Here is a 17,039-nt window from a genome sequence, read left to right on the forward strand (position 1 = left end):
CAAAAATGCATTAAATTAGTTTCAAACAAACACAGCACCAGCTAAAATCAACCATTAGCTTGCATTCTAAGCATGTAACCGTCGGGTGCAGATAAATCAGTACTGCATAAAACGGAGCTGAATTTTAAACATACCCCTCAGAAGAAACATGAGATAAATACATTTCTTAAAGGCACAGTATCATCACAAACACTCCCCCAGCACTGCACAGAAGTATCAAGTGGTTTGATTTGACTCATTATTGTCACATGTATTAATAGACAGTGAAAAGTATTGTTTCTTGTGCGCCATACAGACAAAGCATACTGTACACAGAGAAAGAAAAGAGAGGGTGCAGAATGTGATGTTACAGTCAAAGCCAGGGTGTAGAGAAAGACCAACTTAATACAAGGGAGGTCCATTCAAAAGTCTGATGGCAGCAATAAAGAAGCTGTTCTTGACCTCAGACTTTTGTATCCTTTTCCCTACGGAAGAAGAAGGAACAGTGTATGTCCACGGCGTGTGGGATCCTTGATTGTGCTGGCTGCTTTTCCAAGGCAGTGAGAAGTGTGGAGAAAGTCAATGGATGGGAAGCTGGTTTGCATGCTGGACTGGGCTTCATTAACAATGCTTTGTGGTTTTTTTAAGGTCTTGGACAGAGCAGGAACCATACCATGCTGTGATATAACCAGAAAGGATGCTTTGTATGGCGCATCTGTAAAAGTTGGTGAGAATCATAGTGGACATGCCAAATTACCCTAGCCTCCTGAGAAAGTAGAGGCTTTGATGGGCTTTCTTAACTATAGCGTTGACTTGAAGAAATCCTGGACACCAAGAAACTTGAAGCTGTCGACCATTTCCACTTCTTCCCCTTTGATGTAGACAGGAGCATGTCCTCCATTATGCTTCCTGAAGTCAATGACTATCTCCTTTGTTTTGCTGACATTGAGGGGGAGATTATTGTCATTGCATCATTGTTTGAGATCATACCCCTTAGAGTGATGTCATTAGCAAACTTGAAAATTGAGTTAGAGGGGAATTTGGCCAGACAATCATAAGTGTATAAGGATTATAGTAAGAGGCTGAGGACACAGCCTTGTGGGGCATCAGTGCTGAGGATGATTGTAGAGGAAGTATTGTTGCCTATCCTTACTTAATTTGGTCTGTGAGTTAGGAAGCCTAGGATCCAGTTGCAGAAGAAGGAAATGAGCCCCAAGCCACGGAGTTTGGAGATGAGATTTGTAGGACCAGTGGTGTTGAGATCTGAAAGGAGTCAATAAATAGGAGTCTGACATTGAAGTCCTTGTAATCCTGATGTTCTAGGGTTGAGTGTAGGGCCCAGAAGAGGTGGCTGCTGTTGCGGCGATAGGCAAACTGTAGTGGATCCAGGCAATCTGGGAGGCCAGAATTGATTAGTGCCATGACTAACCTTTCAAAGCACTTCATAATGATAGATGTCAGATAAAGTCCTGAGTGAGAGATTATCGTACAAGATTTACGATAATCTCTTACATATAACACATAGACTAGCTCCCCCTTGTCAACTTCACTAGTTACATCTTTAAAGAATTCCAACAGATTTGTCAAGCATGATTTCCCCTTCATAAATCCATGCTGACTCTGTCTGATCCTGCAGCTGCTTTTTAAATGTCAGTATTGGATGAGCAGAAATTGCCTTGAATTAAGTTCTAGGGAGTCCAAATCTATTTCGTCTCCATCTCACAGTCCATTGCCTTGCCACAGTCCCTCCCTCTCCCTGAAAACTATCTGAAGCTTGCTAAGAATCCCACTGATGTTAACTGCGAGGGTATCCCAAAACCCAGAAAGATAAATTGGAACTTCAGCTCTTAGCAGTGTATATTTTCAATTTGTCCTAATGTGAGAAAGGTATGCAAACCAGGGAGGAGCAGTCCAGTCTTGTGTTCAATTAATAAATAATACTTAACTTAAAAAAAACACACAAGGAAAAGGATTATAATTACACTACAACAGTACCATTAACTATATTAATACCTATATACCCGCAGTATTTCTTGAAGGTTACCCCTTGTTTTCAATGACCTATGTTTCCTGAACTCTGAGAAATGCCCCTTTTCCCCAAATAACATCCAATATTATAACTTTAAGGACTAAATCAAGTATATAGTTACCACCCCCACAGGTTATTTTCCAGGTTTGGGAAAAGCATTGTCAGTATTCAACATAGAAATTCATCTTTGTTCAAGTCCTAATTTTAAATAGCGGCCTTTTAGCCGCAGCATTGTTTCAGGAGAGCCTGCTTTTTGCTGTTGGGTGTGGCTATGATGTGGAGATGCCAGTGTTGGACTGGGGTAAACACAGTAAGAAGTCTGACAACACCAGGTTTAAGTCCAACCAAGTTTACTATCAAATAAATCGGTTGGACTTAAACCTGGTGTTGTCAGACTTCTTACTGGCTGTAGCTATGACAGTAACTGTTTCTCTACCCTCTTCTCCAGTTAACTTGGTAAGGATAGTTTTTCCCTTTGATGATACCCACCATGTGGACCAGGCTTTTAGCAGATAAGTGCTAATTTCCTTATCTCTCCACTTTGAAGTCACCTCCTCACTAAAAATCAAACCTACTATTAATGCATACATTGTTGTTTTCTCCTAGTCACTTAGATGAACACTAATTTGCATCTCCAAAACATCCCATCAAACAGCTGTGCTTACTGATTCCCCTTTTATCTCATTCATTTATTTTATTTTTATCCCAATTTCATTTTTTAATTTTGATTTCCCTAAGTTCTAAACAGGCAGAATCAGACTGTTTTCAATCTGAATATCATATTCAACCCTGAGTTGAGCTTCCAATCTCATATTTTTGCCACCACAAAAATTGCCTATTTCCACCTCCATAATATCATCCTCTCAGTCCCTGTCTCAACTCATCTCTTGCTGAAACCTTCATCCTTGTATTTGTTGCTTCTAGACTTGACAGTTCTAAAGCATTCCACATTCTATCCTCTGTAAGCTTCAGGTCATTCAAAAACTTGCTGCCTGTGTCTTAACTCACACTAAAATGTTTTTCACCCAACACCTACATACTTGCTGAGCTACGTTGGCTCCTGGTTAAACCATGCCTCAGTTCCAAAATTCTTCTTCTTGTTTTCATATTTGCCCATGATCTTGCCTTTCCCTACCTCTATAATCTCCAAGCCACAAACCTCCCAGATATCTGGGTTCCTCAAATTCTGACCTCTTCAACATCCCTGATTTTATTTGCTCCGTTAGAAGTTTCACAACACCAGGCTAAAGTCCAACAGCTGCTTTTTAATTTTTTTTTATTTGCTCCACCATTGGTGGCCTTGCCTTCAGCCTTCTGGGACCTAAGCACTGGAATTGTCTCTCTAAACTTCTCCCCATTAAATTTCTCCTTAAAGCCTATCTCTTTGACCAAACTTTTGATAACATGCCCTAATATCTCCTAATGTAGCTCAGTGTCATAATCTATTTTACAATGCCCCTATGAAATATCTTGGGATATTTTATAAGGCTCTAAATAAGTTGTCATACAAACAAGAGTGGGAGTATGCCATTTGGCCCCTTGAGCCTGCTCCACAATTTATTAAGACCATAGCTGATCTGATGGTAACCTCAAACCTGCATCCCACCTATACCCAATAACCTATCAACCCTGATTACCAAAAACCAATCCACCTTTGTCTTAAAAATATTCAACTCTGCTTCCACTGTATTTTGAGGCCAGAGTGACATTAATCTCCAAAGAAAAGCCCATTGAAAATTTGAGATGTTACATACAAAACCTATTTACTTTCTCTTTGTTACAGTCTTGCATAACAAATGCAATCCCTGTCCACAAGCTTTACATCCTGCTATCATAATTTTTGGTCATGCTTGTTTGTTAACATTTACTACTACGAATTGTTATATCAATATTTTCCTTGCTATGCCAATCACTAGTGCAGATTGTGAGCAGCTAAGCAACTCTGCGAATTAAGTTTCTGAAGTCTTTCTCCCAACTCTGGTACCAAGTTGTATTCATCAAATAATCATTGGCAACGGCAAGGTCAATTTATTGATAACATAAATATATATTTGGTCAATTCATAATATTGTAGCAAATATATAATACCATCTTTTGTGGCTGGAAAATGGAACCCTTGCCTCGACACTGATCTTAATCTGGCATGAGTTGGTTGTGATATATGTTGGCCAGGACAGTTGGTGAACTCACCTGCTTGTCTTTGAATAAAGAATGGATCTTTTATGTCAATCTGAACAGAGGTGGCCACAGTGCATGCACTGACTTCTGCGCTGACATATCGGCACATGCACAATGGCCCACTCAGCGATAAACTGCCAGCCTCTCGAGTGGGAATAGGCCCCAGCCTCTGATTTTCAGAGTGAATCCTGGTGAGGTACTTTGTGATGCACAGATTGTTGGAGATTCATTCTGGAAATTATGCTAAGAAACCATCGGGATTTATTCCCATTTTTCCACACGTTGGGAACTTCAAATTCTTTTGGGCCTCCCCCAGCCTATTTCTCTCTCCATAGATGCTGCCTGACTTGTTGGAATTCTACCACCTCTCTCACCACGGAATCGTAGTAGGCCAGGGGCAGACAATGGAAATGTCCATTGATCGCGGGCAGGAACTTCCAGTGAGGCCGTAAAATCCTGCCCATTCTGTTTTTGTTTCAGATTTCCAGTAATCACAGTATTATGTTTATGATGGTGTAGGGATAGTATTCTTTGTGCACTAAGAGGGTGGAGCCTGAGCTACTTTATATTATTTGTGTCACAAGGTGATCGAGACCCAATTGATGCACCAATACCTTTGTGCCACAGTGAAATGCTGAGAGGTTACTACATTATCACATTATTACCTTTTCAATGAAGACAATTGTGACAGATGGGAACAGAATTGGTCTGGGTTCTGATGCCCACCAGATTTTAATAACCCATCTGCACTCATTATTAGTTGAAGTGTGGCAGAATGGCCCAATTCCTATATAAGCATAACCTAATAGAAACCAAAAAACTGGGAAGAAGGAAAACTGCAACTATTTAGTGAAAAAAAATCTTTTTATGATTATGTCATTGCATTACTGGTCACAAACCTTGAAAGAATAGCGCAAAAGCCATTTTATAAACATGACAATGTCACTTTAAGGTTAATATTCTGCCCAGTGGCACAGTGAGGTAAAGTTGAGATAATAATAGAAAACCACTGTAGAAGTTGAGAAGCTTCTCACTGTGATCATGCGAATTCAACACTGCGCGAGCCTCAGTGGCGTCTGGGTTTGACAGCAGCATTTTCCTATAGTCACAGTTTGGTGGGATTCTTTCAGTGCTACAGCAGGTCTCCTATGAGGCTCTCACAAACTCTGTCATGCTTTTGTCACCTGAACCAAGCTAACCGTCATTTACTTGAAATGATTTGCAATGCAGAAGATTCAGTTAGAGAGCCAGAGACAAAGACAAGCATACGAGCAGAGGCTAGGAGAATGGTCAGGGACAGAAAGATCAGTCTTGTCCCAGACTGTGTCACTGCAAACGTTTGTCTCTCAGTTGCTATTCTGCATAAAAATATCCTGAAGATCAAACAAATTACACCTTTGCCTGACTTGAGATAAAGCCATGATATGGCGATGCCAGCTTTGGACTGGGATGAACACAGTAAGAAGTCTCACAACACCAGGTTAAAGTCCAACAGGTTTATTTGGTAACAAACATCACGAGCTTTCGGACCGCTGCTCCTTCGTCAGGTGAGTGGGAAGTTCTGATCACAAACAGGGCATATAAAGGAACACACTCAGTTTTTCAGAATACTGATTAGAATGCAAGTCTTTACTGCTAATCAAGTCTTAAAGGTGCAGACAATGTGAGTGGAGATAATTTTCAGCATAGGTTAAAGAGATGTGTATTGTTTCCAGACAGGACAGCTTCACGACACACGACAGCGCAGAGTTGCTGAGCAGAGACTGATAGCCAAGTTCCGCACACATAGGGGGGCCTCAACCGTGATCTTGGATTCATGTCACACTATTTATAGGCCCCATGACTTGCCTGGGCTTGCAACATCTCACTTGCTGTCCTGTCTGGCTGGTTTGCATGATGGATTGGGCTACATTCACAATCTTTTGTAGATTCTTGCGGTCTTGGGCAGAACAGGAGACATATCAAGCTGTGATACAACCAGAAAGGATGCTAAATAAGGAATTGGTGCGATAAAACTGTTATGCCTGGTGCACAGTCTGTTTTAATTGCGCGGAGGGTGTGGAGAGTCTGCAGAAGGATCTAGATAGGCTGGGCGAATGGGCCAGGAACTGGCAAATGGAATTTAATGTTGGCAAGTGCAAGGTGGTCCACTTTGGTAGGAATAATGGTAGGAAGGACTATCACTTACGTGGCGAAAAACTGCAGCAGGCGACGGTGCAGAGGGACCTCGGGGTCCTTGTGCATGAGTCGTAAAAACCCAGCCTGCAGGTGCAGCAGGTGGTCAGGAAGGCTAATGGGATGCTGGCCTTCATAGTGAGGGGGATTGAATATAAAAGTAGGGAGGTCTTGCTGCAGCTGTATAGGGCATTGGTGAGGCCGCAGCTGGAGTACTGTGTGCAGTTTTGGTCGCCGCACTTACGCAAGGATATTTTGGCCTTGGAGGGAGTGCAGAGGAGGTTTACTAGGCTGATACTGGAGTTGAGGGAGTTGAACTATGAGGAGAGGCTGAATAAACTAGGCTTGTACTCGTTAGAGTTTAGAAGAATGAGGGGAGATCTCATTGAGACATATAAGATGATGAATGGGATGGATAGGATAGAGGTGGAGAGACTCTTCCCGCTCAGAAAGGACAGTAGGACTAGGGGGCACAGCCTCAAGATAAAGGGGGGGCGGTTTAGAACAGAGTTGAGGAGGAACTTCTTCACTCAAAGGGTGGTGAATCTCTGGAATTCTCTGCCCGTTGAAGTGGTAGAGGCTGCCTCGCTAAATATTTTTAAGACGCGGGTTGATGGGTTTTTGATAAGCGAGGGGATTAAGGGTTACGGGGAGAGGACGGGAATGTGGAACTGAGCCACGACAGATCAGCCATGATCTTATTGAATGGCGGGGCAGGCTCGAAGGGCTACATGGCCTACTCCTGCTCCTATTTCTTATGTTCTTAATCCTAATACGGTGGACAAATAACTACGAGTAGACGTCTTGTTAATAGAACCAATATTTATTTAAGACATACTAATCAATAATCACCCACCCAAGCAACAATAAATTATCTTTACAGAAAATACTGGAGTTCAAGTCCAATACAAGACTGTGACGTAACTTTGAATGATTGGCTAGTAGCCAAGAAGATATTGGCTTTTATCTGTGCATTGGTCTTGGTTGTCCTCTGTGTAGTCTGGTCCTTTAGTCTGGTCTGGCATTCTGGCTCTGGTCTTCCTTTCTTCTCAGGCGTAGTGGCTCTCTTCATGCTGGTCATCGTTGCCAATGGTCACCATTGTTGTAGCTCGTTCATGGCATCACAGAGAGATTTTTGGTTGTGCAGCACCCTTTATACCCTGTTGGGTTTCGGGCCCCTTTTGGCCATTGCCAATCAATTGATCAGGACTTGATCATCCTGATCGATAAAAGTCCAATCGGGTACTGCCACACCAATCTCTGGGTGTGTCCCCAACGGCCATGTCTACAGGTGCTGGGGGCACGTAGAATACACACCTCCCTCCCAAATAAGGGATTACGGAGCCCCTATGTCTGGTAAATAGCCCAGTTTGACAAGAAAGTCTCTTTTGTCCTGGAGATGATCCATATCCTGTATTCACTTGTCTGGGTTGCAGCCTGTTTATCTCTGTCTTTTAGGCTGCAGCCTGTCGTTTTAGTTCTTGCCCAATTGTCCCAGAGTGCTTTACAAATTGCCATTTTAGATGGCTCATTGGCCACAAAACTAAAATGGGAATGTCAGGAGGAATAAGTCCTACATTACACCAGTGATTAGACTTGACAAGTACTCAATTGGCTGTAAGGTATTTTGGGTGTCGAGACCGTGAATAGCTTTTTATAAAAGCAAATCTTTCTTGAATAAAATGTTTAAAAAGTAAATTGCTATTATACTTCCATCTCCCCCCATAAACTTGGCGAGTTGTAGAGCTGGAGGAAATTACAGAGTTAAGGAGGAGTGAAGCCATGAAGGGACTTAAAATCAAGGATGAAGACTTTAAACTGAACATATTGCTCGACCAAGAGTACAATGTAAATCAGGAAACAAAGAGGTGATAGAGGAACAAAGTTGAGTTATGACATAGGCAACAATGGTTTGGGTGACTTCAATTTTATGGAGGTTAACCTGTGGGAGACCAGCTAGCAGTTCATTGGATTGGTTGAGCCTAAGGGTAACAAAGAGATGAATGAGGGTTTCTGCAGCTGATGAGCTGGGAAATGGGCAAAGTTGGAGAAGTGGTGGTGTAGTGGCATTGTCATGGACTAGTAACCCAGAGACCCAGGGACCTCTGAGGTTGAATCATGATAGATGGTAAAATTTGAATTCACAGATATCTGGAATTAAAAGTTTAATGATGACCATGAACCAATTGTCAATTGTTGTTAAAAACCATCTGCTTTACTGTCTTTTAGGGAGCAAATTCTGCCATCCTTACCTGGTCATCCATAGCAATGTGGTTGACTCTTAAATGCCCTCTAAAATGGCCTAATAAGCCATTCATTTCAAGGATAATTAGAGATAGGCAATAAATGTTGGCCCAGCCAGTGATGCCCACATTCCATCAAAAAAAGCTCTCTGCACCTCATCCAACTTTCTTCATGTGGCTTGGTGCCAGACTTTGTTTTATAATGCTCCCATGAAGAGCCTTTAGGTATTGCCTTGTGCTAAAGATGCTAGGCAGGATTTTCCGGCCACATTCGCCCTGAAACCAGAAAATCCCGCCTGAGCTCAATGGAGCTTTCCATGGTCTGTCCGTTGCCCGCTACAATTCCTGTGGTGGATGAAACAGGAAAATTCATCCTGCTCAATATGAATTGGTATTGAGAAATATGGGTTATTGAGGGGGAAAGGTGGAAACTATACTGAAGTCAAATATGTCTGTAACTGGAGTGGGATGAAAAGTGAAACCATCAAAGATAAGACATGGCTTTAACGATCAGACTTGTGAGAGATGCAAAGAAAGAGCTAGATTTTCAACTCGCAAACAGGAAGTGAAACAGATGAGTTGGATTGGCCACCTATTATGGAAATCATCCAATTGTCATTTCCAATCAATGTAAATGGATGGTTGCTATAAAAGGCAGTTGATCTACATGCCAATTATAAAATATGCCCCACTGACTGGAGAATTGAAACAAGATTTTCATTGTCCACAGAAGGGCATTAGAAGAATTAAAATGTGATGGCCCAATGAGTACATTGCAAATGAATCAGTGGTTGGGTCTACTGAAGGGGTGTAATGTGAATGGAAGAATCAATGAATCATGTCAGCTTATGTCCTTATTATACATGGGGCAGCATATTTAATCATTTATTAACAAATCATACAATACTTTTCCAAACACATATTCCACAAGCCAGTAAATAGAGATGCAGTTTATTCACTATTCATCTATTTACTCATAAAAGTTACCGATGTGCTCGGTTTGTCTGGCAGCCAAGGGTTTGAAATGACACAAGTGAACTGAGTTCCCTCAGCCACTGAAATATAGAGGCCACTTCTGAAATCGAAATATCCATCTGACAACTTTGTGACTGTTTTTGAGCGAGAGGTGATGTCTTTGCCATTATCTGCCAGCCAGCTGATGTTTCCTAGAGGGAACCCTCCTTCCGTCTGGCAGATGAGAAACACATTACGGAAGTTAGTTGTTTGTTGTCCATATGTGATTACTGGATTACTATAGGGTGCTGCTACTCGAAGTTCCAAAAGATCTTCACCAATTAACTTCCCTCTTTTTTTAACCCTACAGATATACTCCCCCATGTCCTCAATTGAGACATTTCTTATCTTCAAGTCTGGAGACCCATTCAAAAAGTCCTCCCAGTACAAGAAAGCTCGGTTCGTATATCTTGGATCTTGATCAATTAGATTTTCCTCTTCATTTATGAAAGAATAGATCAAGTGCTCTTTGCTATTTTGATCTTTGTTGACCCAGTAGAAACCCAACTCAGCAATGGTGACTGGATCAGTCTCCGGAATAGAAACATCACAAATGAGCTCAACACTGTTTCCTACTATTCCTACAATGTTTTTATGTGGTGTAAAGACTGTGACACTTGGCAGAGGTAACACCCAATCCACCAACAAGTTTTCAATGTACTTATTCCAAATGCTGCAGATGTACTTTACTCCCTTCTTGACACTTATCACAAGAGAACTTTTCACCTCAAATGTTTTGTCTGGTAGTCTTTCCATAACAGTGATTGCTTCTTTTGTAATATCATCACCTGCAGCAATCCACTGAACCAAAGGTTCAGGGTACCCTTCCTTAGCTGCACAGTTTATTGACACTTTAGTTCCTTCCATTACTTCTTTAGGTTCATAGTCTACAAAAATATCTTTGAATGGTATACAAACAAAGAGAGTAATGGTAAGACTCTTGAGACCATTGACATAGCAAAAATATTTTCCACTGTCCTCCAGTAATGTTGGGCTAAGGTTCAAGATGGAAAAACTTGCATTGAGATAGCTGCCACGCACTCTTGTTTTGACTTTCTCAGACAGATATTGAACTGCTTCCTCATTAGGACTTAATGAGTGATGGAGTATCCTCTCCAAGGTATGGCCTTCTGTGGCTCGTTCCCACTCAATGTCAAAGGTGCCTGATTCTGATACAATGTTACTGAGTCTGCATGATGCTGTAAACTGATGACCTTCTTGGACTCCTACAACTGACTCATGTCGAATCATAATCAGATCCCTTAACCTTTCCACACTTGTGCTTTGGAAACGCAGTAACAGGTGCAAAACATGGAGGTAGGTAATTGGAAGCAGTCTCATGATCCTGTTGATAGTTATAGCGTCAATGATTCTGTCCACCACCTGGATTTTACCTTCCCATGTTTTCCACCATTCACCTGAAAATAAACACAGTTGTCAGGGAAAACATGTCCTTTTGTCACATATAATGGGCTAAAGGTATGATAAGAACACTACCCATTGCCCCTTATAGAATAATTAAGGATTCAACAAGAAAGGCTTTGGACTCATCTAGCTCATTCTGCACACATGTCATCTCCAGAGGAGATTCTTCTTTAAAATAATACTTAATCCTCTCAGTAATTGATTAAAATCCAGAATTTTCTTCTTCCTTATATCCACAAAACTTAATTCTGGTCTGGTTTCACCCAATTAAAAATCCCCTACTCTTTACAATCTCACAGAGCAAAAACCATTGGGTTCCACTATATTTAATGACCCCCATGCTCTGAACCGTAACAACAGTGGGAAGAGCAGTGCTGGGAAAATCAGCTGGCCCCTTGTCCTCTATCTCTCCATCCACTGACCTCAAGGATGACTAGGAGTAAACGTGGGGCATTACCTGAAATGATGGTTACTGGTCCACTGATAGGAGAAGTGGGGTCTAGGAGTGACCATCTCTCCTTTTACAATGGCTTATTACCCTCATTGCTTGCTTGGACCCTTCTAGTTTGAGATCTTGGATTATTATTTTTCTGAAATCTGACTCCTTTTAAATGATTCCCCCTTTCCACCAGCTCCTCTGTGACATGTTTCCTGTAGAAATGTTACCTTAGATAGATAACAAAGATCATGTGACTGTGGTGATGATACTGTGTCTTTAAGAAATGTATTTATATCATGTTTCTTGTGAGGGATATGTTCAAAATTCAGCTCTGTTTTACACATTGCCGATTTGTCTGCAAAACAGACAGCTCACATTCAGAGAATGCAGGCTTATGATTCATTTTAGCTAGGGATATGTTTGTTTTAATCTGAGTTAATGAATTTTTGTTTATTTGGGTTTTCCTGGCGTTTTAGAATAGGATTTTGATTAGTTTGATTGACAGGAGCAATCTCGTGCTTAAGGAGAGGAGCTAAGCTTACAGGGAAAAGCAGACAGTTATTGCTAGGCCCTGGAAGAAGCTAGAGATATATTTTTCTCTCTCTATCGCTCTCTCCGGAAGTTGCTGTTTGGGACATGTGAGAGCAAATAGGCCTCTCTCTTTTTCTCACTCTCTCTCTCTTTGTCTCTCTCTCTCTCTCCAAGTGTTCTGGAAGCTCAAAGACTAGCAGCTTAAGCCCAAGCCTAAGCCTATGTGTTGCTAACTTATTTGAAGAAGACTTTAAGTCTATGAGAAGAATGTTGCTTAAATTGGAACTGATGGAGATAGGTTAGCAATTAAGAATTGTATCTTGCCATGTTTAAGTATTTCAGTTGTTAAAAGTTAAACTAATTTTTTTATAGTTAAACTTTGTTGTTAAATAAAGTTTGTTTTGATGAAAGCTCCTTAGTGTGTCAATAGTATAACTCCTGAAGTGAAAAACCTTATCCTGACCAGGATACCAGAATAGAAAAAAATGATTGGGATCTAGTCAGGCTTCAGAACATACTTTGGGGTTTCTGATCTGCTTATATTTAACGACCACCCAGGTTTTAGATGAATATTTACTGACCCATCTGCCCTGCCATTAAAGGCCAATCACAAGCTAATAATAAAAGCAAAACTTTATGTAATATATTTCATAACCACAGGACACACCAACACACTTTCCAGCCAACAAAGTACTTTGAAGTCTAGTCATTCTTGTATTATAGGAAATGGTAGCCAATGTCTGAGCATTAAACTCTCACAATGTCTGGATAATTGTTTTAATGATGTCACTTGAGACATAAGTATTTCCCAGGACACCAAGGATAATCACCTGCTCTTTTTTATAGAATTTTATGTCTACCTGAGAGAGAGCAGAGAGGGCCCCAATTAAAGGTCTCATCCAAAGGGTGGCATTTCAACAGTGCAGCACTCCTTCAGTACAGCACTAAACAGTCAATCTTGACTTTGGTGCTCAAGGCCTTGAGTGAGAGTTGGGACTCGGTTTTTGTAAATTGGGCAGATTTTGGTGGTCTTTAAAAATTGTGAGCTGGAACCAATTCTGAGGCCAAATAAATAACAACTTTTCATAACGTCATAAAGCTGTCAATCAAACAAAGTAAACATTCCAGTTCAGCTGATGAAAAAGGACCCCTCCTAAGTTAATCCAATCAGGAATCTTGAAGTTCAATCAGGAATTCATAATGAGGCCATCTGAGAACTGTATCAACAGAAACAGATGGCCAGATATCTGTTTCTCCAGGTGATTTAATTTTGAATGGTTGGCTAAATCCCAAGTGGCACTCAGCCCATCATTCCATGCCATTGGAATCTAATTAACAAGTCATAAATGCTGGGGTTAACTTTCCAACTTTGCATTGTCAGCAGGTAATATACATAAGCAAAGCATGTCAGAAATTCAGGTGGACACTGTGTCATGATTTTGAAAGTATTGACTTTATGCTTGGGAACAAACTCCTAATATGATCTGTCCCAACTCCTAATATGATCTAAAATGGTGAAGGTTGTCTATCTCTTGATCCTTGAATCATACCCATCCCCAAACAACAGAATCAAAAATTACCACCAGTAATTGAGTGGTGGATGGATGAAAGATGGATATGTGGTGCGATCAATGGATAAGTGGAGAGATGGATGAATATTACTGGAATATCTATTTTCATGATGTTGGTTCACAGATAAATGTTGTCCATGACACAGGGAACTCCCTATTGCTCCATCAAATAGTGCCACAAAATCTTACATAAACCTGAGAAGATAAATGGCATTGCTTTAGAATTTCATCCAAAAGATGGATGACACCACTCAGAGCACTCTGAACAGCAATGGAGGAATATTACATGAAGGTACTTGTCCCTCAAAAGCATTCAATGAGTGGATCATTAGGTCTGAAAATGGTACACTTGCTACCCTGTTATAAAGAAGGGGGTCTGCAATATGCTGCAGCTTGTGGGTTCTGCATGGGTGAACACTGCTGAGCCCTGCATGTCATCACTACACAAAGACCTGGACCTGGACAATTCTTGGAATATTACCTGAACTGCTTTGGAGACAGAAGTTTGTGGAAGTGAACATCGCGATGAATTTCACACAGAGTCCTCCTCAGTGACTTCTTGCCAGGGCACCAGTACATATCCCACCACTAAATTCTTCTGTTTAACACAGTCTACCTTTTACACCAGCAGATTACTACCTCACCATCAACTAAAGGAACAATCCTTCAATCTACTATTCATTCCGGGACAATGAGCACAAGACAGCCCCTTATGATCGTACATAAGCATGACAATAATGATTGATGGTTGAATAATGTAGCTTCAATTATTGTATCCTTTCCTGAATAACTCCAACCATCTTGTACAACATTAGTGCATGTTCAATATTAATACAGACATGTTGAAAACTTAACAGATGCCAAGATATTTTTTCTTAACATTGTTCTTCCCTTGTGTGTAAACAGGTACCTTTCTTGTGTCCGATTCTGGTGCTTCTCTGAGGTTGTCTATTTTGTACAAGAGACCTGTGGGGCTCCTCTTGTAGCAGCTTGTTCCCGGCAGGAAGCTGTTTGCTTGCTATATATGTATGGAACTTGTTCATCACCAGCTTGGTATTACCCCTCATGTTCTACTGGTGATGTGCTCTAAGAGGGTAAGCTAGCAGCCTGACACATGCTGCTGTCTTGAGAGATAACAGTTATCAGGAACACAAACTGTAGCCATTGCAATTCCACTAGGTCCTGGATTTGTGACTTCATTGGAACAGCTGCTCTATCAGGTAACCATCAGACCCTGAACGGTTTGAGAAATAGTAACATGCATTGTGGTCAGCATGTTTATCATGGTGATTGACCTGTTTTCTATTCCATCTGTATTGTAATCTGTGCTTCGGCAGAGTTGCAGGCACTTACAGGACTTCAACTATTTGCCACATTGGATCAGCAGCTGTAGATTCCACTGAAGATACCACTGACGTCCACATTGTTTTCAAAAAAGCTGCCCAGGCATTGTCCCAAATGAGAACTGTGCACTGAACCTGTTGCTATGCTTCTTCAGAAAAAAATGACCTCAAAATATGCCCGTGGCTACCATGTTCATCATACGGCAATGGCAGAGACTTCTATGTAAAGCTGTTAAATTGAAAAATGTCCTGAGGTGTTTCACAGGACTAAACAAAATTTGCCATTGAGCCACATAGGGGATATTAGGACAGGTGACCAGAAGCTTGGTCAAAATGTTAGGCTTTAAGGAGTGTATTAAAAGAGGAGAGAGATGTCAGGAGGTTTAAGAATAGAATTTGAATTGGCAGGCTTCCCCGTTGAAGACTCCCCACCATTGTTGAATCACTCATTTTGGCACATTATCCAAGTCTCATTAAATATTGTGTAAGTGCAAATTCCTCACCTCAGCGCCTAATATTCCAATTCCATGAGTTCAACAGCTGAATATATGGGAAGCCTATTCCTCCAGTCTCTGCTGGTATGAAGACACATTTTTTAAAAAAATCCAATTCAATTCAATCAAATCAAACCCAATTCAGAGCCTCAACAAGTGAGACATTCCCGATCCAAGCTGACAAGACAGAACTCTCACCTCCTGTCTTGGCTTGATCTACATGATCCAAGCTAATTGGGGTAGGCATTGCATCTCCTCCAAGGCTTGATCTCATTTGCATTTTAGCCAAAAAGCAGAGATGCCACTTTTAAAAATGAAGCTAAAATGTAACCTAATAACTTCAACCAAGTAAGCATGTCGATACTACACTTGAACTTAGCCAAAAAGCCGAGAAGTGATCTATTTCCTACATCCCCCTCATGCTTTGTGAATTCACGCCCAGTCCCCACACTGTCTCACATTGCCAGGTCCACATTAAACATGATATAACTCACCTCACACCAACCCACCCCGGTGAAAGCATTTCAGTCTATGCACACAGAACAATGTAATGCACAGCATAAAATTGAGTAGGGCTGAGGCAGAGAAACAGAAAGAATGCAGGAAGTTTGCAGGAACTCGTGGGTTAGTTTTAATCCAAATTGTTCTCCTTTCTTTGTTTCCGTTGTCAAAAATGAAATTTTGTGATTTTTGCAGGCAGTTAAACGGCATGCCATTTGAATAAAAATAGTTTGACAAACCTTCTCTAATCCCACGACACATGGCCTGAAGACATGTTAAAACATTACACAATTCTGCATGATGCCACTATGACCAAAAGGACAAATTGCTCTTTCTCGACACTGCCATGTATGTGATGCTTATCTCTTTAATTTTTGAACAATAAAGGAATTAAGGGTTATGGTGAGTGGGCGGATAAGTGGAGCTGAATCTACGAAAAGGTCAGCCGAGATCTTATTGAATGGTGAAGCAGGCTTGAGGGGCCAGATGGTCTACTCCTGTTCCTAGTACTTATGTTCTTAAGCCAGTACAACAGAAGTGGGTCAGCTGAGCTGAGGGATGAATGAAAACTGACAGCAAGTGGTCACCATGAAGATGGAATCCTCTCTCAGGCAGAATCATCAAGAAGTCTTGTTGTAAGCATGTAAGGACTGTAGCTCTGCCTCAGGGCAATCTAGATCTGCAAATCTTCTGCACCTAATTTCTGTTATCAATAAATACCTTTTGTTCCTAACAAAGTGTGAAATCTCTTGACGACACTAGAGTTCCACAGTGGCACACTGGTTAACACTGCTGTCTCACAGCGCCAGGGACATGGGTTCATTTCTGGCCTCAGGTAACGTTATTATCCTTTGTCTGCGTGGGTTTCCTCCAGGTGCTCCCATTTTCTCCTACAGTCCAAAGAAGATGTGTGGGTAAGGTGGATTGATCATGCTGAAATTGTCCTTTGAGTTTAGGGGGATTAGCAGGCTAAATATGGGCTTGTGTGGGATTTTTGTTGGTGCAGATTTGATGGGCTGAATGGCCTCTTCCTGCACTGTAGGGATTCTATGATTCTACAACATAAGAGACACCAAACACAAAAAAAAATCGCCAACCCGTTATTTCAAGACTCTTT

General features: G+C 41.2%; 1 protein-coding gene and 1 pseudogene across 1 annotated transcript; both read right to left on the bottom strand.

Annotated features, from left to right (window-relative positions):
- Nucleotides 1-9,570: 9,570 nt before the first annotated feature.
- LOC145360023 (CD276 antigen-like) lies at nucleotides 9,571-14,651 on the bottom strand. The gene is made up of 2 exons (XM_080214922.1): nucleotides 14,495-14,651; nucleotides 9,571-11,036 (listed from the first exon to the last, which is right to left on the bottom strand). Exons 1-2 carry the CDS (start codon nucleotides 14,649-14,651, stop codon nucleotides 9,571-9,573), a joined length of 1,623 nt encoding a protein of 540 aa, XP_080071048.1.
- Nucleotides 14,652-15,639: 988 nt separating this feature from the next.
- Nucleotides 15,640-15,820, bottom strand: LOC145360349 (U2 spliceosomal RNA; annotated as a pseudogene).
- Nucleotides 15,821-17,039: the final 1,219 nt, after the last annotated feature.

Source organism: Carcharhinus amblyrhynchos, chromosome 30 (genome assembly GCF_965287045.1).
Source record: "Carcharhinus amblyrhynchos chromosome 30, sCarAmb.v2.hapA, whole genome shotgun sequence".
Classification (NCBI taxonomy): domain Eukaryota; kingdom Metazoa; phylum Chordata; class Chondrichthyes; order Carcharhiniformes; family Carcharhinidae; genus Carcharhinus; species Carcharhinus amblyrhynchos.